This window comes from Elgaria multicarinata, chromosome 4 (genome assembly GCF_023053635.1).
Source record: "Elgaria multicarinata webbii isolate HBS135686 ecotype San Diego chromosome 4, rElgMul1.1.pri, whole genome shotgun sequence".
Taxonomy (NCBI): Eukaryota; Metazoa; Chordata; class Lepidosauria; order Squamata; family Anguidae; genus Elgaria; species Elgaria multicarinata.
Genome location: NC_086174.1, coordinates 142,694,015 through 142,720,483, shown reverse-complemented (window position 1 = coordinate 142,720,483; position 26,469 = coordinate 142,694,015). Strand labels below are relative to the sequence as shown.

The window sequence follows — 26,469 nt, the reverse complement described above, 5'->3', positions numbered from 1 at the left end:
TTTAGGAAGATATTGCTAAGTTTTTGCATTGACTCACCTTCATTTGCTTTAAGTCCTCTATCTTTATTTGAGGAATAAGATCTATACCTAAAAATTAAATAAAAAAATAGAAATGTACAGATTGATACTATTTTAAATTTCCATTTTAGCGAGTCACTCAAGCAGGCTGAAAAGGTGTGCTGATTACTATAAAGGAGGGCAAAAAGCATTTCACATTCATGTGCCATAAGGACCATAAGCGTGTCATAGAAACCTCTGAACTCTTCCAGATGCACGTTTACCTTTCTTAGCTTCCATTCCAGGTCCCACACCAGAAGTGGTATTTGGTCTAAGTTCAGAGCTCGTCTGAGGCGTAACATTTGCTTTGGGATTATTAGCTTTGCCTTTCTTATCATTCTTTGAAGTGTCATTTGGAACGTCAGCTATATCACTCTGCAAGAAACAAGGCATTTTTTTAAAAAAAAACATTGACAATCTGGAATTAGTGGCAACAGTTAAGGAACCTAAGAAGTGCCCTGATGCAGGATCCGACCAAGGGTCCATCTAGTCCAGCCCTCTGTTCACACAGTGGCCACCAGCCATCTGACTAAGTAGTCAGATGTGTATTTAAATGATAAGAGCCCAAGGCAAGGTTTCAGGCAGCCTTCTCCAACCTGGTCACCTCCATATGTCTTGAACAGGGTAGAAAATGTATATGTGTGTGTGTGTCTATGTGCATACTTTAGACCACCATTGGAAACCTTAACATAATATATCACATATACTAACAGCAGCTGCGGGTCCTTACAGCCAAAACAGCCTCATCCACATAGAAGAGGGATGTATCAGCAGGCCTGAGGGACCTCCAAGGTTTTGCAGAAATAGATACATTAAAAAATCAAAACAGCCCACTGAGGACTGAGCATGCCCAGTGGGCATGGAATGCTGATTACTGTAGTGGTGGTGGCGGTGAATGGAAAATCACAGGGGAGGGGGAACGGACTGGAGTATCCTAGAAAAGGCAGTCAGCCATGAATAGATGCTTCAAAAATGTATTGTAGTTCCACTTGTTCAAACTTACTGGGGAAACTATGAAGTCTCTGTGCAAAATGAAAAACTGCTGTGGACTTTTAATAGCCGAGGATCCACAAATGACCTGCACATACATACATACATACATGCACACATTTTTATTTCTGTACCACCCAATAGCTGAAGCTCTCTGCCCAAATTCATGGATATACTGTTGGTCTTAGGCAGAAAAATAAATTTAGAAACATTTTGATAATGGAAATATGTCGCTCTAGCCCCAAAAACCTTACCTTGGACCTTACCTAACGTTAACGAAAAAGAGAAAGCTGGCCAATCTCCTCAGCCCCTCTCATCTTTCTAATCTTTTACTGGGAGAGGCTTTAAGTAAAAATGCAAATCGTTTTCATATCCGTCGTTAATTACTACTTACGGTTTCAATCCCCATAGCTCTCATCTGGTCTGCTCTTTTCTCCATGACAGATAAAAATTTCTTTGGATCTGACAAGGCATCCACGATGTCTAAAGGAAATTTAAAATAAGTAAAGTCGTCAAGTTATTTTCCACTTCAGATCCCTTCAAAACCTGTCAGATAATTTCTACAAAGATTCTATGCGTAATTTTGTCAGATGCTACCAACCTCTTCATCACGGACTAATAATGTGGAAAGCTGCAGTAGACTTAAAAGTGGCCCAGAAATGTATGGCCCATAACAGGCTCTAATTAGCATATGACAGCTGGGCAGGGAGGGAGGAGGAGGGGAAACAATATTTAGCAAATTTAGCTGTTGGTTGGGTTCTGTAGAGATCAAACAAAACTCAGCTTTCCTAAGGCGAGGCAGGGCCAGCATCGGAGGTTGGGAGGTCCTCCAGAGGAGGAATAAATTAGCATGCTGGCCCTGCCTCCTTCCTGTGTGGGAGGGGTAACCACCAATGATGGAAAATGCCCACCTGCCACTACCAGATAACGATGTGTGTAATGGGAGATTTAGCTGAAGTTTACATTGCAGTGCTTCTGACAACTGATCAGCGCTTCCCCCCCCCCTTTTTTCACTTAAAAGTGAATTTCTTCTTCAGTGGTGAAAGTTGTTGTGGTGGTGAAATCTGGATGCGCACACACACCGACGCACATATATACATACATATACACCTTCTTGGAATTGCAGCCCAAATACATCCCTCACGGCACGTTTTACAAAAACACTTGTTCCTTTATGTACATACAAAATTATATAGATAAAGAACAAAACTAGCCAAGTTTGATGGAATACAGGCTTTGAACCATTCCCCAACTCACTCGCTACTTCATTCCCCAAGCAGAGTAACTTGTCTAGGCCCACTCCTTGGCTTTGCTTCCTACAATAGCTTCTGCAATCAACTGAATGGCAAGAGGGTAGAGGTGGAGACTTCATTTTTCACCCATCCACCACTGACCATTGTTATAAGGCAGCATTCCCTAACCTGATGACCTCCAGAAGTGTCAGACTACAGCTCCCATCACCCCCAGCCATCTGTTATCCAAAACTGGCCGTACTGACTGCTGTTGCCTCAAAGTGACCATGGTCTCCAGACCCTAAGAAGGAACAAGGCAAGGAATGTTTGGGGTTGTTGGCCAGATCTGTGGGTGGGGTGGTCAAGAGGCTCTGCATTGCCTCTGTCCTTTTGATCCGAGTTCCTTCGGTCATTGGTGCCTCTCCATTTCATTTGGGGTGGAGGAAGGATGCTCTGGAAATATAAAAGCCTTCAGGAGCAGAAAGAGGGACGTAGTTCCCCACCCCATGAGAAGCCCCTAGCAGTGGTGGTCAGCCATCCGGTGGCAGGGGAAGCTGGCAGGCTTAGCTCTAACTGCAGCTTTGTTCCCAAGTCCAGCGCTTTACTTTTCCCATGTAAGTTAATGGAAGCCATTCATCTTTATGGTGGAAAATAAAGACACCATTGGAGGGTGGGTATGGAATAAACCTGTTCCAAGCCTTAGGTAACTCCGGCCATTCAGAATCAATCAAGACTGCTTCTACCTGCGCACACTCAAAAGTAAACCTTGAGGAGCGCTATGCAATGACCCCTAGACAGCATCTGAGGGGTCCATAGGATAGTTCGAATTCTTGGATCTGAGGTCGGAGACAGCGCTCCCACCTCGGACCCAGGAATCCGAGCTACCTCCCCCTTCCCCCTCACAGCCAATGCAGAGAGAAGTGCACTGGTTGCTTCTCTGTGCTTGCAAAAGTGACCTCAGAGAGGACGGAAAGGGGGTGTTCCAGTGGGTGGACAGAGAAGGGGACCGGGGAAGCAGGGATGTGAGCTATCCCCAGCCTTCTTTCCTCCATGATCCCAGAACCATAGCAAGACAGACAAAACTGTCTGTCTAGCAAAAATGCAGAGAGGAGAAGCACAGAGGTGACGATTACCTCCACATTTCTCCCACTCTGCATAGGATACCCCATCAGCGTCTGAGTTCAGAGGCTGACAGGCATCAGGAGAGGGTTGCACCCTCAGAATGCTAAAAAGAGTCTGCAGGCATCACAAATGAGTTTTGAGGACCACACTAGATATTACTGAAGTTAATTAGTTTAGGACACTAGTTTTCCAAGCCTATCCATCTTCACAACCCTTGCAATCTATAGGGTTGGATCCAGCTTATGATAATTACACTAGGATCACAATGAAATCAATGGGACTTAAAAAGCCAAGGTAGCTGTGCTGGTCATAAAACCACAAACCATATTAGGGCAATAACTTAAGGTCATCATGACTACTTCTTGTCGATTTCAATGGGATTTAAGTGCAACTCACATCAGTTGGATCCAGCCTAAGTTTTTGCAGTTATTATTTTATGTTGGCCTAAGAAATGTTTAGAAGTTCTCCATCTTTAGGATTTTTATGGTGGAAATGTATATCCCTAATTTTTGCTTACTAAAATCTTCAGAGTTAATGGCACCAATTCAAATGTTTACCTCCAAAACCGTCAGGCACATATGTTTTGAGGACAATGTTGCAGAAGACTGTTGGCAGAGACAATGGTTTGTTGCCTTCATTTCGGAGGGAAATGTGTCTATAACCTGCTTGCAGACCATCTAGAGGCAATATCCTTTGTCCGATCAATTTGTTGTTGTCATCATAAACAGCTATCCTCAAGACTGCAAGGTCTGGTAGAATAACCTAGGAAACCAAAGAACGAAGTTGGTTATTGATAATCACAAAACAACATATTCTATCATGGGTATCTTCGAAGGAATCCAAGAACCATGTCCAAGGCCAGTTTCTAACAGTCTCAGCCCAGAGAAGTGCTGCCTGGTTATATCTCTACAATAATATAACACTCTATTCCAGAAGTATACTTTGAGGCACTGTGGATAGCAAGGGGTGGCTATGAAAATAGCCCTTTGAAGAACTCTTTTGATTACTTTTATTTGGATATTCATTCTAAAAATGGAAACTAAGGAAATTGGAGTAAGAAAAAGAAAAAAAAACAAGCAGAAGGTGATAAGCATAAAAAATGTTTAGTTTTGGAAACGGACAAGGAATCCCAGAGGTGTGGAGTTTATTGTGGCTATGCAGTGTTGAGATATAAACAATACCATCCATGGCTACATTGATACACAATCTACACTGGCATTGTGTTGCTGGTTTTGGAGGTGATTCTAACTCCACTCTCAATAAGGTCTACATTCTCTGGTCATGCAGTTGGGATGCGATAGACTCAATGGTAGCAACACAACCCTTGATGGATGAAAGCATTTCTCTCTCATACATAAATATTCAAGGTAAAGCAAGCCTGCAGGAACCAAATCTCAGGCCATAGCTAGACCTAAGGTTTATCCCTGGATCATCCAGGGGTCAAACCTGTTCATCTAGGTGACACACAGGAGATCCAGTGCTCAGGCAGGGGTGAACCCTGGATGATCCCAGGATAAACCTTGGGTCTAGCTGTGGCCTCAGAAAGGGGTCAAGTTTCTGACTATCAAAATCTTGTAAAATCAGTAAGTGGACTTACCGTGAAATTTCTCTATTGATAGTGGTAGGAAAACAGTGTGTTTTGATTTAAATCTCCCCCTACCGATGCAGAAATGGCTAGCATTCCCCCCTAGAGAGAAATACAAGATAGAGGAACAATCCTACCTTCCCCATGAGTATGTACAATAACCCTAAAAACACTGAACTCTTAATGAAGCAACCATTAAGAAAGTTAAATATATTATCACCCTTGTCACCGAAGAGAACAAGCTATAGAGAACAGGAATCAGGAAGTCTCCAGAAGTCCATATTCTAGGGGACAGGGATTCCAAATATCTTAGCCTGAGAACTCAGGCAGAATAAACTGCTCTCCTACCATCACCAAGAACGAAACTTTATGGTAAGTTCAATTCCTCCCCCTGCTCCTCTCTTGGTTGGAAGGGAAGAACAGTTTATTGTGAGATGTCCAACAGCACTTTAATCTCAGGTGGGAGAATTCTATCACCCCAAAAACATTTTTTTTCAGTACCTTACTACCCAAGACTGCATTTGCAGATGTATAAGAATAAATTTTATAATGCCTACGCATAGATTACCTTCTTTTACAAGTCTCATTGCCCTGAAAGGCTGCCAAGGTTAATGTTTCTCTGATGGGTTGTGGGCGATGCCCTTTGTGGGACAGACCTCTCTTGCACATGCCTCAAGAATACAAATCTCACAGTCACCTTGCTAAATTGGATCTGAATAGCTTTTTCTTCCATGGAGGAAGAAAAATGGTAAAAAAAAAAATGCCCCCCTTTTTCAGATATGGCCACGTCATCAAAGCAAAAATGCAGGGCTCTTCAGATGCCACTTTGCCTCTAGGCTCTACAGGTTTGGAAAAGAAAGAAGGTGCAATGTCTTGAGATGTGTGAAAGGCAAAGTTTAGTATGAGGTTAAATGTGGGGAGTCACCCTATCCTGATGAAAGACGCAAATGTTTTTATAAACTGAAACAGATGCTGAGGACACTGCCCCTGGATACAGCCTTAGGAATGTTTCTTTAAGGAAATCTTGGGCATGGGTTTGAATGTAGGTCCTCTAAAAGTCTGAATCAATACATTAAATTCTGACATGGGAACCCAGTGTAACTGAGCAAAGTTATTTTGTTAGCTCCTTCGAAAAGAGCTTTTAATCCAAGGATGGAAAATGAGGGGCTTTGCACAAGGACAGTCAAGTGCATTTGCCAGGATTGATAATTGTCTTATAATTGGATAGACACCAAGGCCTCTCTTGAGATCTGACTGAAGGAACTCAGAAACATTTGAGACTTCAGCCTTCATAGGTGACACCTGGTGATGAGTGCCAGGAAGTTAACGCGTTCCGTTCCATGCAACTTCATTAAATCTCTGGGTAGATTAAAGCTTGCAGGATGTAATGAAGTTAAGACAACCCTCAGTAGACTAGGCAAGTTGAGAGCTTTCTACTCAATGTCCATCCTGTCAAAATGGAGTCATGTTGCTCCATGGTGGAATATGAGGCCCTAAGATAGAGAGTGTTCAATTATGGTTCATTGATTGATAGATTCATCCACAGAAACACATGAAACATGGCTAGTGTGGTGCTATAAGAATAGCTCTGTTTTCTCCCTCAGTTTTCTGAATGTCTAGGGCAGGGATGGGGCACCTCTGGACCAAATCCAACTTGTGGGGTTTCCCCATCAATCCCATGGCACCTTGGGCCTCTGTGGGACCCTCCTTTCCCCAAGTCCTGCCCTGGAAGGTACTGGAGGCATAGGAGAAGCAAGGACAGGAATCCCCAGGTTATCTCCGATCACAAGTCAGTTAGCTTATGACTCCTTCACTCAGTTGGGAGGGAGAGCATCATGCTCAGTCCTGCACCTTCAAGCTGGCTGGCTGAATGCATTTCACTCATCCTTTGTCTTCCCCTCAAGGGGAAGGTGGAGGATGAGCGAGACCAGCTCCCTGGTTGAAGTAAGTGCTGACTGGGGGAGCTGTAGACAGCACTTTGGGTTGGGACCCCATGAGGTCAAGGGGTGGGCCTGTACCCTTGATATTACAAACGGGGACTCACCGACTGACACCATCTGGCCCATGGGGAGGGGGTTTGGGGGCAATTTGTGTCCTGGAGACAATATCATTCCCTATCCCTGGCCTAGGGAATAAGATGAATTGAGTCAACAAGTAAATAGCAATCTCCTGGAAAAGCATTGGAGTCTTTTGTTACTTCACAAGAGAACTGGTTGAGCCGCTGTATCTGCAATTTGATGAAATGTTACAGTAAAAGGACCACACTACTTGGTCTACCTGCTGACTTCTCAATCAAGTCTGTGTCAGTGTGCAGAACACCTAGAAGAAGTTCTGCTTTTGGAAGTTATGATTCCACTCAGTGGACAGTTGGACATTCCTCCTTCTGGAATGTTTGGCCTGTGGATCTATGTTGGTGATTTATTTTTGCTTTTACTATGATGTTAGCTCTCTTTACCATTACAAGATATTTCTTTAGAGCAAGGTGGATGGCTCTGAGTCTACACCTCAGCATCTTTTCATTGGAATCTATCTTGCATTCCATCTGCAAATGAAGCCCCTCTTGCCCCATCTGTCTCCCCCTGTCTGTGAGGACCCTGCAATGGTTCTTGCTGGACTACCAGAACCAACAGCTAGGCAAGCACCTATTCAACTACATCTCCCTGATCAGGTAGGTCAATCCTTGTAGCCTGCCTGATTGCCAATCAATAATAGAAATCGTATAATAGTGGACACTAGTTGGAGAGCCTTGTAAGTCCCTTGCAGTGGGAGAACTGCCCAGGGATCATAGAATCCTAGAATAGCAGAATTGGAAGGGGCCTACAAGGCCATCGAGTCCAACCCCCTGCTCAATGCAGGAATCCACCCTAAAGCATCCCTGACAGATGGTTGTCCAGCTGGCAATCAGGCGGGCTACAAGAATTTGTCCACCAGGACAGAAGAGACCTACCTGATCAGGGAGATGTAGTTGAATAGGTGCTTGCCTAGCTGTTGGTTCTGGTAGCCCAGCAGGAACCATTGCAGGTTCCTCACAGACAAGGAGAGACAGATGGGGCAAGGGGGGGGGGTTATTTGCAGATGGAATGCAAGATAGATTCCAATGAAAAGATAGAGGCTTTAAAAAGGCCTGTCATCTGCTATTGAGCAGAGGGAAGGAGGGCGATAATATTTTATTGTATTTTATCTTGTACAACGCTCTGAAATTTTGAATGGGGAGTGGGATATAAATATTGTAAATTTAAAAAACGATAGCTCCTCACTTCCTGTTCCTGGTTTGCAGGAGGAGGGGAGGATTCCAGCCCTGCCTACAGCAGTAGGAGGGGCTTTATTCTAAAAACCTCCCTGACCACCGACAGTGAATGTCACTTCATCCACACCTGCAGTCAAAAATGCTTAACCGTGAGGTCTATGTGTGCCATTACCAACAGCAAGCTATCAAGCCATTGTGCTTCATTTGCTGGCATCAATGGCAGTTATGAAGAGATGAGGGGGGGTGGAGGGGGGATGATCTCACGATTTTATGATCACGAGATCGTCCCCCTCATCTACACGCAACATCCCAGAAGGAAGAGGACATCACACCTGCCATTTTGGATTTTTTCTTTAATCGGAAAAGAGCGCAGGAGCGCTCCACCAAAAAAGTATTTTTTTATTATTCCCACTCCCCACCCCCCACCCCCGATGGGCACGGAGCTCCGTGCCTGGCTCCTCATGGTTACTCATGATGAGCTGGGACAAAACTGCGACGGCAGGCCACACGCCCCGCAGTCTCGGGATCATCCCGAGACTGCGGGAAAAATCAGAATTAAAGGCTAGGGCAATATCCCAGGGCAAGGGAGGGATCGTCCCTCCCTGCTCCCAGGATGCCCTGTGCACAAGGGACAATCCCGGGACGATACCCAGGATATCGCCCCATCTAGACATGCCCTAAATGGGAACTGGTTTGTCAGCTTCTCAAATTGTAGTAGGAAGCTGAAACCAATTTAGTCTTTTTTCTCCCCAGTTGGTTCCACTACTAGACCCATTACTTATATGCAGAACCAATTATGAAGAACAAAACATGACAACTTCCCCAGATCATGCTGGCATTCTGTCAATGGGATATCAAGGACCAGCCAGAAGGGTTTCCCTGCCAATGTAGACTATGAATCCTGGTGTTCTATCAAGACATGGGTTTGATACCTGGCATCATTCCACTGGCAAGGATTACCAGCTTCAAAATATGCACTGATTTGGCAGCAGTAGGTGCAAAAACAGGTCCAGAATGAAAGCACCTGGCTAACCATAATGCTATGGTAATTTTGTGTATTTAAATTAATTTATTTATTTATAATTATAAGATAGAAATGTTTCTATCTTGTCTTTCTGCCTGGCGATAGGCTTTCAAGATAGATGGCAATGGGAAAATCAATACATAGTAAACATAAGATACCCTGATAGGTGGGCTAAAAATCTATTCAATAAATAATACATGATGGAAAAAGTCCACTCCCCAAGCCACAATGTTATACAATAGCACCAGATGTTTCCTCTTCCTGGCCACCAACTTAGGATAATGGGCAATGGTATTTATGAAAGCCTGGGCTACTGCTTCAACTAGGGCAGCGTCCAACAGCTCCACAGGATCAGGCCGACAGCTGATCCACCTCCATTTTATTTATTTATTCTTTAATTATGAAATCAATGAATCGTTGAATAAAACCAGCATGCATGGTTTAGTACAGCAAAACTGATCCAATGTAAGCACTGAAAGTATCGTTATCACACCTTACCGATATCTGACAGTGGAATGACAACACAGAATATGCTCTACAACAGCAGTTAGTTTCATTTTTATTTTTAAACAAGAGGACAAGAAAACACAACTCACACATTACCTGCTAATATTTTGCATGAGGTTCGCGTTTATAATGGGAGGCCTGATGAAGCCTAAGCCTACTGCCTCATACTGTCGCTAAGGATGTTTTCCCACTATAGGGCTCTGGTGCTATGCTTACTTTCAGTTGTCTTCTGAACTGTCTATTAGACCAAATATCAGCCATATAAAACTAGTGCCAAGCTACTAGGAAAATTTATCCTTGGCATTATCCCACAGCCATAATTAAAAAAGGGCATGATCGCTAGCCAAAAAGATCCATCACTAAAGGAGGAAAAAAAGCAGGTAAGCGTTCTGCATTCTAGACAACAGAATAAGAGACACTGTCAAAGACGGCACCATTAACGCACATAGTTTGGATGAAACTCTAGCGGACAAAAAAAATTAAAAGTAGAATGGGATAGAAAAAAAATCATAGACACCGTGGATTACAATTGAGGGAGAATTTACACATGCAGTTTTGGCAAAACCCACTGCAGTGCTTCTACGGTCAAAGACTGTATACATGTGGTGCAACTTAAGCCTGCACTGGTGTTTTTACCAAACAGGGGTGTTCTTCACAACAAGGTAGGAATGAGGAGGTTGAATCCTGAGGTGCTACCACATGTAGAGTGGATGTGTACCATTTTAGTCTGCAGGCAGAAGATACCATCTTCAAATGTCCCCCTATTTGTATCATTCAATGTAAGGAGAAAATTAGCATAGCAGCGAGAGGCTCTTGGGCTAGAAAACTTTCCCCGTAGTATGATTTTCATTTGCAGGAAAGGAGGAGGAACATGAAAAAATGGCACCTTCCCCACCTTCAGGCTGAAGTAGTATAGACCAGTGGTCTTCAACCAGTGGGTTGTGATTAAAAAGTGCGTCACAAGATCAGTCCAGATGGGTCACGACAAAACTGTTTCCACCATGTTGGGCAATTATGAAATTGTGAAAGTTTTTCCCATGTTGCAGGGTGAGAGTCCGAGGTGGGTCTTGGGTCTCGACTGGTTGAAGACCACTGGTACAGACCACTCTACTACAGTCTAAAATACACTTGGAATCTTGTTGCTTTTTGAAGATAATGATGTTACCCTGAATGTTATTCAATTTAAGTCTTGTATATGTTTATTGGTTTTGCAGATAATGAAATGGTTTTTCTGATGAAGTCTAGTAAAAGACGAAACAGGATTTACACCGGATGCCTGCAGAAAAATAACTTGTTTATTCAATTATTCGATCTTGTATTCACCTATGATTTTGTAAAAAACCAACACTTGTGTGTGATACTACGTAGTTTGACTTTTTGTCTTATATAAAACTTTCATTGTATTGTATAAAAGCAAATCTACTTGTGTACAGTTGTGTGCTTTTCAGCATTGTCTGTTCTTGAAGACCACTGGTACAGACCATTCTACTACCTGAAGATTGTACCACCTCATTCTGCTGCATATTTAAATCAGGCCAGGAACACCATTAGCAAATGTTTATAACCCCTCCCCACAAATTGCAATTTTCCATCATCGTGATGAGAAAGTTTTGTAAAACGGCACATGTAAACTCACGCCCATGAAGCAATCTTTCAAGATGCCTTACCAAACGGTGTCTGAGAACATTTTGGGTGGAAGAGAGGAAAAAATAAATGTACATGACGCACACAGGACGAGGGAGCCGGCCTCAGATGTGGGGCAGCCCCCTCCGGACTTAATCCATGTAATGACATTGACCTTAGCTTTGGATGCAGCATCTCACCTGCCCTCTTGGCTGAAGGAACAATGCAAGATAGCAGCCACTGCCAGGGCAGGGAAGAAGGAATCTCCAAGGGATGTAGAGGTTCACCAGCTGGAGCTCATTCTGAGCAGACTGCATACCTGGAACTCAGGCATAGCCACGAACGAGGTGCGTTCCTCCAAGAGGGAGGAGGAGGAAGCAAGAAGAGGGAAAAGCCAAACAGAAAAATAAAAATCACGTGATAGCTACAAGAGGTTTGCTCTTTAAAAAAAAAGAAAAGAAGAAGCCCTAAGATTAAATCAGCCTTAACCCATGACAAAAAGGGTACCACGGTGCAGCGGCCTATAGGAAGGGAACACGCAAGCAAGACTTTATGCTCCTAAATAATCCTTCTTCTGGAAAGGGGTCATAATGAAGCAAAACGTAATTCATTTTCAGGCTGCAAAGCAGAAGCGTCCCTTTGAAATGCATCATACCTTTCGGAATACAAATGATTCCTCGTTGTAAACAGGATTCAAACCATTGTTCATCACCATCCGTGTTCGGAATTCCTTACGTATAGTGTCAGTGGGAAGGCCATACATATCCACTTCGACGTACGTACCAATCTTTTTGTCTGATAAAAACTGGCCAGATATTACCTTGAAATGAAAGCATAAAAATGAACAGCACTTTGGTCAGATGGAAACTATGACATAGCAAAGATGAAGGTAGTTGGGTTAGAAGAGCAGGATATTATGGGTTGGATCCAATGTCACATGACTGGACTTCCACTGACACAAAAGAAGCTCCCTGCTCTCTTCTCCCCACTGCACATGTCCCAAGGCTTGCTCCAGGGGACCTCTGGGGCTGCAGGAAGGGGGAGTCCGTTTCACTAGCAGTTTCGGTTCTGCTAACGGATGACCAGCATTGGATCCAACCCCAAGGCTGCAATGCTGAACACAACTAATAGGCAGGATGTCCTACTGAACAGCGGGATTGTTTCTAATTAAACATACATAAGATCATTCTGCATGTTACTTTCCTCAAGGAAAATATAGGGATTTATTTATTTAATGCATTTATATTCCACCTACTTTCCTCCAAGGACCTCAAGGCAGCATACGTAATCCTCCTCCTTCTCGCCATTGTTATCCTCACAACAACAACAACCCTGTGAGGTGGGCTGGGCTGAGAGTCTGTGACTGGCCTAAAGTCACCCAGTGAGCTTCCATGGCTGAGTGGGGACTAGAACCTGGATCTCACGACTCCCAGTCCAACAGTCTAGCCATGACACCACGCTGGCTTATTAGATAAATTGGTCCAGCTAGCAAACCAGGTCAAAGTAGTAGCCTTGAGAATTATTCACAAACCCATCGGCAATGCGTTTATGAGTATTTCCCCCCCTAGACTGAAAGATCATGAACAATACCTTTTAAACTATGTGGCTCAAACATTACATGTGTAGCTCATCATGAATGCCCCTCATAATTGTCCATGGGCTCCAGATGGTGTAGCTTCTGGTGGCCCAGTGCAAGAGGAAAATGCTTCATTAAACGTACAGATTATATAAGTGCTCTAGGATCTGCACCGGCTCCTTATATAGACATACAGGCACAATTCCAGCGGCTGGAAAAACCCTGGAGATGAGAAATGGAGGAAGTCTGCAGAAACAGATCTTGCAGATCCACTCATTGCTTAACTCTCCAAGGTCTTAGGCAGAAGTCTTCAAACTGCTACCTGAAATCTTTTTAACTAGAGCTGCCGGGAATTTATTTATTTATTTCACAATATTTATATGCTGCTTCCTATTCAAAATTTCAGAGCGGTGTACAAGATAAAATAAAAACAGAATGAAACACTTTAAAATAGATTTTAAAAGAAGCAAAACGTACAGTGAACCGTGGCTGGTCATTAAGGAAAGCCTTCCTGGAATAATGACGTTTTCAGGAGGCGCCAAAAGGAATACAAAGTTGGCACCTGCCTGACCTCCAGAGGCAGGGAATTCCATAGGAGGGGGGCTACCATGCTGAAAGCTCTTCCCCTGGTGGACTCCAATCGGAGGATGGGTCTATGTGGAACCACCAGGAGCAGGCCCTCAGATTACCTCAATGACCGGGCAGGTTGGTAGGGGAGAAGGCAGAGCTCTCTCAGGTATCCTGATCCAAACCTAAGATCTTCTGCCTGCAAAGCCTGGACTCTACCATGTTGCTATAGCCTTTCCCCCACTTTAGCCAAATAGTAAAATTTAATTTTTAGCCAAGGCAGTCTGTCTTAGGCTGGGTGATTAAACATATGCTTCCTACCTGTACTGAACACGTTGCTGCAATGACACCATCTACAGGAGTTTCAGAGAAAGGGTCAAATGTTCGATCAGGTCTCCGCATAAAATCTGGTTTAAGAAGATACCTTTAAAAAAAAGTAGGCATATTTTTATAAATGAAACTTCATACTGCTTTTTAATCTTTTCATTATAGTTTAGCTTTTTATAAACCACTTAATATTGTATTTTTATTATTGGTATTAGCTGCCTTGGGTACTGTATATGGAAAGATAGCATGTAAATTGAAATAATAAATGAATAAATAAAGCAAGCAAGCAAGCGTGGAGACTATTCATTTTGGAAATGTATACTGCAGGATAAACAGAGAACCATTCCATGGAAGCATGGAAAATAAAACCACAGTAATCAATACAAGTTACTTAATCATCTTCATTTCAGACATTTCTTTCCTTAGCTTGGACCCAAAGGCATGTTTCCCGTTTGTGAGATTCCCTTTAAGCAATTATTAGGTATCCAATTTTATTTTGAAATCTGAGCTAACCAGCTAACCAGGTGGTAGGGATTTCTACCATGTGTTTGCTTGAATCCTTTAGGACTACAAATAAGGTGTACAATTTTTTTTCTGCTCTGCATTCTTTTGAATGTAAGGCTGGAGTCCTTACATTCTGCTAGTTGGTTGAGTGTTTGTATTAGCAATCCAAGTCTTGTGATGTTGAGTGGAGAACGTAATCCCCGAAGCTACAGGATTCATGCCTAGAGCCTTGTTTTAAGGAGCACCTTGCCTTCCCGGCTTTTTTGTCATATAGTTCGTAATTCCTAGTGTTGTTTATGTACTTTGATTTAAACACTTTCAGTTTTGGAGAGCGTTTCCTTCCCATCACCCATTTATTGTCCTCTGGATATTTTGGGCTACACCTCCCATCATCCCTGATCATTGGCCATGCTGGCTGATGTTGCTGGGAGTTGTAGTCCAAAACATATGGAGGGCACCAGGTTGGGCAAGGCAGATGCATTGCTCAATGACAGGTTGGGTGGTATAGCTGTATATGATTAATGCTGATTTTATAAGTTAACTTTTTCTTTGTGACCCTCGTTTGTGTGTGTTTTCTTTCTTTTTTCTTTTTGTTTATCTGATTTTTTTCCTTTTGATCCTGGCCCTCCTCTGTGTGACAACCAAATACTTGAAAGGTTGTCACACAGAGGAGAGCCAGGATCTCTTCTTGATCCTCCCAGAGTGCAGGACACAGAACAATAGGCTCAAGTTACAGGCAGCCCAATTCCGTCTGGACATTAGGAAAAGCTTCCTGACTGTTAGAGCAATATGACAATGGAACCAGTTACCTAGGGAGGTTGTAGGCTCTCCCATACTAGAGGCCTTCAAGAGGCAGCTGGACAACCATCTGTCAGGTATACTTTAAGGTGGATTCGTACTTTGAGCAGGGGATTGGACTCGATGGCCTTATAGGCCCCTTCCACCTCTACTATTCTATGATTATAAATAAATGCTTTAAATTTTGGTTTGATCTGTGTGATTGCTCTGTAGGTTGACCTCCTGATGGGTTACATGGGAAATATTGAGAGAGCATTGTGAGATAGCGTTGTCATTATGATATTTAAAAAATTAAACACACTTTTAAATAATAATACAAATCTGACATCACCATCACCAACATGTGATAAAAATGTTTCCTCTTCTCCCCACCCTTCATTTTCTGGTTGTGCACAGAGCACTACCCCTAAAACCTTGCATAGTTTATTTTTATGATTCATGTTATCCTTTTTCTTCCTGCACGATGGAAAAACCCATTCCAACAATTCCAAAGGCAACATCAACTGATCACGTCTACATGGGAGCAATGCACATAGATAATTAAATGAGACTGTGCATGCATGCAGAAGGAAAAAAAGAACTGAGCTATTAGTAACTTGTCCACAATCTGTTCTTTTGTGAAAGAATTAGTGGTTTAGACTTATTCATATGTGTAAATTTATACTTTGTAGAGACTAAAAGAGGACGGCAGATTTGTTGCAGACACTGCCACAGCCACTGTCCTGTTCCACCGGGGCATACAGAAGATGAAGTTTGCAATAAGAGATGCTGGTCAAAATTGTTGAGCTCAGGCCTGTATATGACCTTTAGGGGCTCGTAAAGCTTGTCTTGACAAAAAAGCTGAGCGTTATCCACGTCTGGATTCTTCTGCTGCTCAGGTTAAAATCCACCCTCTTGCCAAGAGAGACTTTAGTGGAGGGCATTTGTCTCCCACTAGCAATTTGGGCTTGGGGAAGTGCAACTTCTTTCTTACCATAAAATCTAAACAGAGACCATTAATGTTGTCTCCTGGTTGGGTTAAGGTGGGGTGTGTGTGTGTGTGTGTGTGTTTTGGCTTAGAAATGAGGCAAAACATTTTCTGATGTTTTGAGAAGTGGCTCAACTTATTTCCGAGCCAATCCAGTATGAGCTCATCCATCTTACCTGCAATGGATATGTCATTCAACAAAGAGCCAAACTGCTACATGTGATATTCAGTCATGCATATTTGTCCTCAAACTTAACTTCCAACACATCCCCACACAACCCACACACGCATTGCAAGTACAGAAGCTGAAATCTCGAGTGGAAGACCCACTGTTCTCTTTTACATTAAAAATCCTCCTGCAAATGGCCGCCCTTGAAAATATCAAGGAAAAGTTTCATGCAATTGACCATTAAATGTGGTATGCAACGTAAATAGGGTGCCATAAAACTATTAATGTAGACAGACAGGTGCCTTGTTATCACTCTACTGAGACAGGGGGTTGGACTCGATGGCCTTGTAGGCCACATGGCTAAGTGCAACTTCCAGTATCCGAGGCAGTGAGCCTGTATACACTAGTTGTTGGGGAACATGGGTGGGAGGGTGCTGTTGCAACATGGCCTGCTGTTTTGGTCCCTGGTCGACAGCTGGTTGGCCACTGTGTGAACAGAGTACTGGACTAGATGGACCCTCGGTCTGATCCAGCAGGGCACTTCTGATGTTCTTAGATGAGGGGAGAGGGATCATATCCCCCTCTCCACATATTGTACATTCCACTGTTGATGCTAAAAATCAAACATCACCTAATCCAAGTTGATACATAAACGGAGCAGATACATATTAAAACATGATGATTGTTGCCATGAAGAGTGTGGTCCCGAGACACACAAATATTTATGTAGTTTTGTTTTAAATTCCAGAGCTTTTGTTCTTGTTGATATTTTAGGGGAAATACTCCAGAATTCCACTTGACCAACATTTAAGGCTTCCAACCTAAATTTGCTAGACAGCTATTTGTTCTTCAACTCAGGACAACCTCTAACCTGAATTAATCTCCCTTCTATATTGACTTAATGCCTCTCCTTGTGCTTATCAAATATAATCCTATAGCTTCTTTCTCCCTGCAAGCCTAAGCATGCCCAGATATTTCCTTTCATTAAAAAGAATAGAGAATCTAATCTTTACATCCTGTTTTTCATTCTCAGCACATAATCAAAAGTGACATAGTACTGCATAATGACAACAGTTTATATCATTACTCACCCGCACGACCCATTATATTCAAATTTTCCCTGATTCAACTGCATTGCTAAATCTGTCAAAAGACAAAAATAGTTTAGTACCTCATTTCTGAGCCAGCATCGCTGCGCCTGAACAGCCTTCTTAATCCCAGGGAAAGAATTTGTCCTGGATAGCCAATTTATTGAAACACAAATCCTGTGTGCTTGGTAAAAATACTCTGAAACCTGAGAGTGCTTAAACCCACTGAAGTTAAATCTGCATTTCAAATGCGAAATATATTTATCATAGATTTCTATATTCTACCATATGATGACATTTGACTGAAGGGCAATGATGAACAGCATGTGGACCAGGTTCTACATCCACGATTCTTCTCTGTTAAAGCAGGATGCTTTATTTACTTATTTTATTGCTACATTTAAATCCCGCCATTTCCCCTCTTGTAAGGAACCCAAAGTGGCTTACATGGTCCTCCTCCTCTCCATTTTATCCTCACGTCCTTGCGAGGTAGGCTACGCTGACTGGCCCAAAGTTACCTAGTAAGGTTCATGGCTGAGCAGGGGCTAGAAACTGCATCTCTCAAGCCTTAGTCCAACAGTGTAACTACTACACCACCCTAGCTCTCATTTGATTCTAATAGGGTTGGATTCAAAGGTTGTGTGAATGGAAGACCATTGGCACATCAGGTTTTTCCTCTCCTCTCCTGAATATAGCACCCAGAATGGACCGTATCAGTGGCCTGTGTTAGGCACTGCTAGCCACTCAGCAGCTATGTACTTCTGTAATACTGAATTAGCAACCCCCATGCATCCAACTGTAGTTGGCAATCCCCCAAGCAGCCACTGGCTGGCATGATGACCCTCTACATTTGGCCATCCAGATGGAAAGCAGCTTCCGAATGTGGCACATGTACACACTCTGGGTAAAACAAGCCATAAAGAAACATTCGTCAGAGGCCTCTACATGAAAGAAACATAGAACAGCACACCATTTATGGCATAGGAACACTTTGGGCAAATGTCCGTAAGTTAGTTTGAATTCTCCTGATTTGCAGAGAAGCACTTGACCTCCATGTTTGCTTGTCTGTCACCAACATTATAGAATATTTCAAGTACTATAACCAAAAGATGAGATTTGCCAACAGCAGCTCTCTGGGCTTCAAATAAATGAAGCATAAGTAAATAGTGCTGTGTTTTTACAGTTTTCCTTCCCAAGATATTGTCCTCTTTTCCATTTAGAAGTGATGCATATTGATTGTTCCAGGGAAGTGACTCCATATATGCATTATATAGGTTACAACCATTAGCACCATGTTGATTAATCCTGTACTGTAAAAAGCCTTGCAGAAACTTCCATACTTTTTGTTTTTAGTGCTTTTAATCACAGTGCCCGCCTGCCTTAACACACATTCTCATCTTTATCCATGTGACTGAGTCTTCCAATAATGCCAGGGGCAAAAGCAGTGGCATCTGGTGGAGAGAGACTGCCCAAGCTGCCTTCCTTTGAAATTCAGATTCAGTGGACATGTCTGCCTACCTGGGGTCTGATAGTTGAGTGAGACCATCTGGCATCCAGCGTTCCAGAAAATTTGAGGCATGTAATTGCTGGAATCCACTCTGCCTCCCTTTGGGTATATCCGACTCATTTGCCGTTTATTATAGCTGTGTTATTTGTTAAGGAAAATGGAATAACCAAGTAACATATAAGCTTAATGACCATTTGCTCACATCTTTATGAGTTTGTTTTAATGTTCTAACTCACAAGACATTTGCCACAGACAATGATCCTGCTGTACTTTATTAAAGGACTGTGCATTGTTTAGCCACAGAGTTGCCTCCTCAGCTGTAATGACAAAAACACCCCCTCAGTGCAAGGATACTTCACAAACTCAATTGCATGTGTTTTCAAATAACCGAGCCCGACAGACTCATTAAAAGAGGACATATTGTAGTGAATGTTGCGTTCTGGAAAGGAAACAGTAAAATCTTATAAAATTTGGGGAGAGATAGATAGATTAGTAGAATATCAAAGCCTACAATGAATTAAGTTAAACATCTGAACACTCTTATCTCCTGGCTTCTTAGTAAAGGAAAGGCAGGGTATAAAATTTGTATTTATATAAATAGAATAAACGTAAAAAGTACTCAGTTCATGGTCATTTATCATTCTACTACCATGACATCTTTTCTAAGCTACTGCCAATCAGCTTCATTTTTTCGAAAGCACGAATTCGGCAGGTTAGGAGTTAGAATGGCATAAAATCAGCAATACATGCTCTTCAGGGTGAAAAATTCAGGTATTTATAGCAACCATCTTTTACTAAAGAAGGAAAGGCAGATCAATTCAACGCATAAATAAATACAGACGTGCTATACGAGTATTCGTCTTGATATAGGTTATCCTACTCTTCGTTATCTGGTGCCTCCATGTGGACAAAGGATGAAATGAAATGTCAGGGGAAATGTGATGGTAAAAGCCATACTTGAGATGCACAGTAAAAAGAAGAAAAGGAAAAATGTATTTCATATTAATTGGACATTTTTAAGTTACCTTCTGCTACATGGAAACCTTGAAACTTAACAGGCTGAGCATAGTTGATCAACGTGGATAAGTACGGGTGTATATTAGTTGTGGCTCCTACATATTTGTAAGACGCCATCCACGCTTGCTCATCTTCTGCAGTTATTACACCCTGAAAGCATATTTAGATAAACACATCAGTCAGTGGCAGCATTTCTCTCTTTGTCCCGACAGGAATGATTTTAAACAGGATTTGGTCAGAATTTCTAGAAGCGAACCTAAATGGAAAATGACAAAGAAGAGGCCTTCCTGATCATCAATGCATACTCATAACGCTCACGTAAGTGGAAGGAAGCCATGTGGGGTGTCAGAATAAACCTATGCTTACAGAGCATTTTATTATAATTATTTGTTACTATGTATCACCGTCAGCATGCATGGTGCATGACAGAATAACATAAGCAGGGAAGAGTTTCTTGTCCTGGTCTGCAGGGCTTACTATAAAAATTTAGATAATATTGTGAAGAGGAGAGAGAAGAAAAGAGAGGGTGTCGTTAAGAAATCAGAAGGGAGGGGAAGGGGGCAAGGGTAACCAGAGAAATGCAGAGCAGTGTTTTGAAATTATGGGCCTGTTCAGAAGACACCTTAAACAGTGGTTAAGCCAGAAAGCCAGGCCGTATTCATGGTTAAAGCTGTGGTTTAAGGTGTCTTCTGAACACAGTCTGGCATTCTGGCATAACTACTGTGGTTAAAGCCATGGCTTAAGGTGTCTTCTGAATGGGGTCAGTGTGTACATCAAACTAAAACCTGGCCTTTCGTTTTAAGGGGTAATCAAGACTTTCTCCACTGCAGCAGTAAAAAAACCCATAGAGCAGAACAGAAGAGGCTGAACGCAGGAGCTGACCATAGACATTCTGCTCTCCACGTGGATGTTCGCCTGCTTTTGCATTTCGTATGTTCTTTCTAAAGATCCAGGCTAGTAGGACAACCACTCTTGGAGGTTTAACTACCCCGTTTGGGTAGGCACACAACTCCTGCACTTCATGCTGTCTCATACATCTCATACAGCACCATGTACACTGATGGTGCTATATAAATAAATAATAATAATAATAATACAGCCTTGAACTTTGTGTCCCACACAAAGGGGTGGGTGGGTGAGTGGCTGCAGTGGGGAAGGAAAATCTTTCTTCGCGTGGTTTACGTTCTACTGGAGAGTGGATTGGATTGGATTCAACCCATCGGAATGATCTCCCAGGGCATGTCTAGACAGGGCGATATCCCGGGGATGCAGAAGGGATCTCAGGAACAAGGAAAGATCATTCCTCCCTTTCCCTGGGATATGGCCCTATGCTTCTATCCTGATTTTCCCCGCGGTCTTGGGATCATCCCAAGACCGCGGGAGCTGTGGGCCGCCGTCCCGGTTTGTCCCGGCTCCTCGCAAGTAAATGCGAGGACCTGGGCACGGAGATCCTCAGGAGCCGTGCCCATCGCGGGTGGTGCGCAGGGAGCGAGATCGTTTTTTTAAAAAAAAATAACTTACCTTTTGCATTCGAGCGCTCATGCGCTCTTTTTCGATAAAAAACAAAAACAAAATGGCAGGCACAATGTCCTCTTCCTCCTGGGATGTTGCGCGCTGCGTGTAAAACAGGGCGACTATCCCAGAAGTAGGTAAGTCTGGGATTGCTTCCTCTCCAGCTCTCTACACCTGTAGGTGTAGACATGCCCCCAGTCTCAGCCACAAGGGATGCATCATTTTCTAGAGTTACATGAGAGTACTCCTGACAGGAGACTCGAGAGACTCAGTAAATAAACCCGCCATAGGTCCGTTACAATACAATATGCAATCTTTAAGTCTCCAAAATCTGCTGGTTGGATCCAGAGAACCATGAGCGACTACTAGTGCTGTCCTGCAAATGCATGCACAAGCGTTTGCGGTACTAATCACGTAGTGCCCTAATAGGTAGATTCTACAGAAAACGTCATGCTCTTGCTTGAGCAAGGGGTCAGATGCACAAGCTCTTGCGCAAGCAGATAATAAAAAACAACTTTGGAATTAGGGTTCACTTTTCTCATGCCGTGCTGTGGCTCTTCTGTGATTGGAAGATGCCTTCTGCACATGGAAGGATACCTTTGGATCCAACCCCTTGCTATCTGAATATTAATGACTTACCAGTCAGAAACGGCAGGAGCCTCCACTGACAACCCCACTTTGTGTCCGGTCCATTTTGTAACCCCCAAAATTCCAGCTATGTTGCCACACAACGTTAAGTACTAATAGAGACTAAGACCCAGGATGTTTCTACGCTTCTTCTTCCACTTCACTCCAACAATATCCACACACTCCCCAGCAATGCATTTACTGTGCAATCCTACGCTTCTCTACTCAGAAGTAAGCACAATTGTATTTAATGAGACTTACTCCCCTGTAAATGTGTATAGGATTGCAACCTTAATATCACCGCCCATTACTTTGCCCTCCTTGGCTAAGAAAATACCAGAATTTTCATAATGTAATCTAGTTGTTATTGAATATCCTGACAATACCCAAGAGCCATGACATGAACTGCAATAAGAGTTGGTACTCTGCATCAGAAAAAAGGATTGCAAGTTTGTGATGCTGTTTCTACAGGGTGAGGGACAGATTAGATGGAAGTCCATAACACAGACATGAGCCTGTTTAGAAGTCCATATTTCTTCCAAGTAAGCAAAATATGGAAAGAAAGAATAAGCATTCCAATTTAATACGACGATTTCCCTTGACATTGCTGCTGGCTCACAATTAGTAATCAGATATTTGCATCCCCTTTGAAGTGATATCAATGGAGTGCAGGGGTAAAAAGTTGTGCCTCAGCTTTTCTTGTTGAACAAAACGGATGATTATGGCATAATAGCAGGCCATTCTAGGACATCAACGTTATAAAACCCAGCCTCTACTATATAAACAGCACAAACTCTTCCCCATAAAAAATAGGAAGAGACTAAAAGCTCCATCACACCGGGGGTTAACACGTTCCCTACCTTCGCTTCTCCGCCGGTGTTTTCGTTCCTCGGTTATTTCCTCTTTTCAAGAAGGGGAAGTACACAACGAGCACGAGGCCCATTGAGTTCACTGCTCTAATGGCGCTGCTTCTCCTGCACACGGCAGGAGAGAGCAGCAATTCCGAGTTTAAAAAAACATTGGACTTAATGAGGTTTTGTTTTTTTTGTCACGCAAGGGAGGCCAGAAGGGGCAGAAGGCGCGCGGGAGGCAGACGACGTCATGTGAGGGACCTGAGCAAACTCCGTGAGGGCCCATAATGAGCGTGCAATAAAACACTCATCGGATGGAGCTTTAATAGTAAGGAGCCTGGGAATTAAAAGAGTCTTGACAGAGCAGAAATATGGAGAAGAGTAATGGGGAAAAGAGGTTCAAGCGAAGCATTTCTAGAAGGAAGTTTAACATGCAATCCCCCCACCCAAAAGAAAAGAAAACAAGAGAGGAAGCCAAAGTAAAGGGAGCTATGAGGAGATGAGAAGGACGTCAGAGTGGTTTATCACTCTTCAGTAAGCTGACCCTGTAACCATCTGCATCAGGCTAAGATAGAAGAATCATGCAAGCCATTGAGCATCCAACTATCTTGCATTGTGGGGTGAATTGGATTTGCTACCCCCACGAGAAAGAAAGAGCCACCAGGAAAATCAGAAATAAACTACTAAATCCTGAGGAATAACTAAAAAGAGAGAAGGGTTAAATGATGCAGGGAGTTAAGAACGCATTCTACAAAGCAGCTTTGTTAGATGCAGAGAAATAAAAATGGGAAAGCTATAAAATATCTCAAGGATCACCTTTTTATTGTTTTCTTGTTCAGAATCGTCCACAGCCTAAGGGGAAAAATACAGATATTATCCAAAGAAGTTGCAATATCACAACACTCATAACTCAACGCAGGAGCAGGAGGGTAAGCATAAAGCAGGAAATAGCACTGGGCCTGTATCTTAGCTCTATCCTTTCCATTGGGTGCATGTGGGCACACATGCGTGAGTTATAGCTCCTGTTTAAAAGCACAGTGGTTTATAATGCGTCAAAAGGAAGGCCCTCTGTACAGAAGGGAGAAATAATGGAGAACAAGAACAGGCATCATCATATATCTGGGGTTCAATCCAGATTACTGAAACTGCTGGATGAGAAACAAGTGGATTGAATCAGCTGCTCAGTACTTCATCTTTAAAGGAACTGTTGTGTAGAAAAAAAATAGTCCTTTTGTCTGACCAAAGAGATTCTATGATTACTTGAAGCACGGTGCTACAAATTGGATAAATGTACAGGACAACTATCTGCGATTCTAACCCTGTCATTAACACTGAAAAACTCTGGCTAACAATTGAATCGATACCCTGGAGTATCGATTACGTAATTTCTTAGGGGAGCAAAGCAGACAAGGTTACTAGCTGGAGTGAGTTGTGTGCCACTTGATTCAGTAAGTAACTAAAAACACACTATGTTACGAGGAGAATCCCCATCTCAGTAAGATGCAGCTTAAGAACACCAAAGGTAGTTAAGAAAAAGTAAAGAGTTATCATTCCTGAATTAGCAATTCTATTCCAGAGATTTAAAAAGGCTTCAAAAAAGCAGCTGGTAGCAAGGAGGGCTTCTCCTGGTCTGGCTGCCTGGATCAAGATCAGAAGACAGCTAAGCAAGAAAGAAGGAGCCAACAAGAACAAAGTTATAAAGTAGTTCAGAATTTGAATGTTTCCTGGGGTAAGCAGGGTTTGATGTCTTTGCTGACCTAGTTCACTGAAATGTTCTATAACAAAGAGTCATCTGGTACTTGGGGTGTAATAGCAAGCTATACCAATCAAAAACAGTTGGAGTCACACTCCCTTTCTGACTGCTCTCATGATCTCCTGGTATCATCTCAAATTGGCCCTTTGAGATGCTTACTTCTGTTACTTTAAAAACCTTTGGCTTTTATTAGTCATATTATCAATGAAGAAGGAAACAGTATACACTAAACACACAGAGTTAATAATCCCCAAGCCCAAAAGCGCTCCATCAGCAACAACCAACAGCGAACAGAGATAGTCCCTTTACTCTTTGTGACTTTAACCCAAATCATATATGCCTGGGGTCAGTACAACTGGCACAACAAGTGAGATGCACCATTCTATGAGCAAATACAACATCAACATCAGTTCTGATATATCTCTAGTGTTTTCTCAAGTACAGCTTCCAGTATACCATAGGGGAACTGTCCTGAATAAGCAGAATACACTGCTGTACCTATAAAATGTCTTGGACGCCTTACACAGTTTCTATCTACGATGTCTGTGATTCTCATGGCCACCTCAATGAGACGTCATCCAATCAAAATGGATGCGAGGAAAAGCTAGCCTACCTTTTTCACATGGTTGGCTACAGATTCTTTTTGGCTCAAGTCATCTGCAGAGAGCTCACTTCCAAATTTGTACTCCGGATGGGCCTCCTCTTCTTGGTCAGCTGCATAATAATGTAAGCCAAAGAAGGAGTTAGAAAGATGGCAACTAAAGAAAGACACACAAAAGCCAAGCAGTAAACCAAATGTTTTAAAAAGGCAGCAGGCAAGCTTCTTCTAGTTTTTTAACCATAAAAGAATTTCAGTTTTCAGTAAATATAAGTCAGCAGTATTTTAAATGTGGAATTTTAAGCCTATGTAGTAAAAGGCAAGAGCTCAGAAGTAGGGTCATTTGCCTGGCAACTCCTTCCCAATAACTATTCATGTGGAAATCCCCATTACCTGCTCTACACTTCTAGGCCTTACTGTTAGATAACAGAGCCACAGAATATTCTGGGGTTGGGTGGAGTCAAAGAGGACTCTCTGCCCTTGCATGGCACTTATGTGCTTTGGCAAGAGGCAAATACTAGCACAGTGCCACAAATGCCCACTCTGTTGGTCCTGGGGGCTGGGTCCATTCCCTTAAGCTCCATCCCATGTCTTTGAGCAGCACAAAACCATAGGATCAGGCCATGACTGATTTTTCATGAACTCTCTGCGCGTCTTGCATATATCCTTCGAATTCAGTGGCCAAATGTAAAGCTAATGATATTTACGCTAGACGTGGGTGCTCACCTAACTGTGGTCATTGCTAGCACATAATACTTTAACATTAAAGATGTCGCATCAAAGGCCTAACTGTCAAATGAGCTATCAGCTGAGATGACATCACCATCAGTAAGAGGAACTTAAAAGGAGAATAATTTTAAGAATCACTGTACCACTTTCTATCTCTTCTTCATTATCATCTTCCAAAATGCTGACGGGAGCAGCAGTTTCACCAGCTTCCATCATACTTTTCAAGGTTTCAAGCTGTTCTATTGAAAATAAACATGCATAGACACACATACAAAAGGGGAAAAAGAGATATTTCATCGATCAAAATATATTGTAAAATTATTCATTTGTTAAGGGCTGGCTCAGAATGGCTGCCTAAACTCAAAAGGTTGAGTTGATCATCGTCAGTACTGAATCAGAGTACAGGGTACTTCATGTGCACAGTATAGTCCATGCTCAATGGCATAATAATTCCACCCAACTCTTCAGTAGCACTACACTACAACATGGGAG

The 26,469-nt window shown here is 42.6% G+C and overlaps 1 protein-coding gene across 3 annotated transcripts in view; it reads right to left on the bottom strand.

The window, feature by feature from the left end:
* The window catches only part of PLCB4 (phospholipase C beta 4), a 237,214-nt gene that overhangs the window by 26,097 nt on the left and 184,648 nt on the right, over nucleotides 1-26,469 (bottom strand). For 2 of the 3 annotated variants that reach the window (XM_063125320.1, XM_063125321.1), the window contains exons 19-31: nucleotides 26,121-26,216; nucleotides 25,264-25,364; nucleotides 23,714-23,749; nucleotides 19,916-20,057; nucleotides 19,245-19,329; nucleotides 18,902-19,026; nucleotides 17,387-17,438; nucleotides 13,852-13,954; nucleotides 12,043-12,207; nucleotides 3,959-4,163; nucleotides 1,442-1,530; nucleotides 282-432; nucleotides 38-87 (exon numbers count right to left, since the gene is read on the bottom strand). In XM_063125320.1, the coding sequence (XP_062981390.1) occupies nucleotides 38-87; nucleotides 282-432; nucleotides 1,442-1,530; nucleotides 3,959-4,163; nucleotides 12,043-12,207; nucleotides 13,852-13,954; nucleotides 17,387-17,438; nucleotides 18,902-19,026; nucleotides 19,245-19,329; nucleotides 19,916-20,057; nucleotides 23,714-23,749; nucleotides 25,264-25,364; nucleotides 26,121-26,216 (1,400 nt within the window). The remainder of the gene's footprint in view (nucleotides 1-37; nucleotides 88-281; nucleotides 433-1,441; nucleotides 1,531-3,958; nucleotides 4,164-12,042; nucleotides 12,208-13,851; nucleotides 13,955-17,386; nucleotides 17,439-18,901; nucleotides 19,027-19,244; nucleotides 19,330-19,915; nucleotides 20,058-23,713; nucleotides 23,750-25,263; nucleotides 25,365-26,120; nucleotides 26,217-26,469) is intronic. The other variant, XM_063125322.1, reaches the window with a different exon arrangement.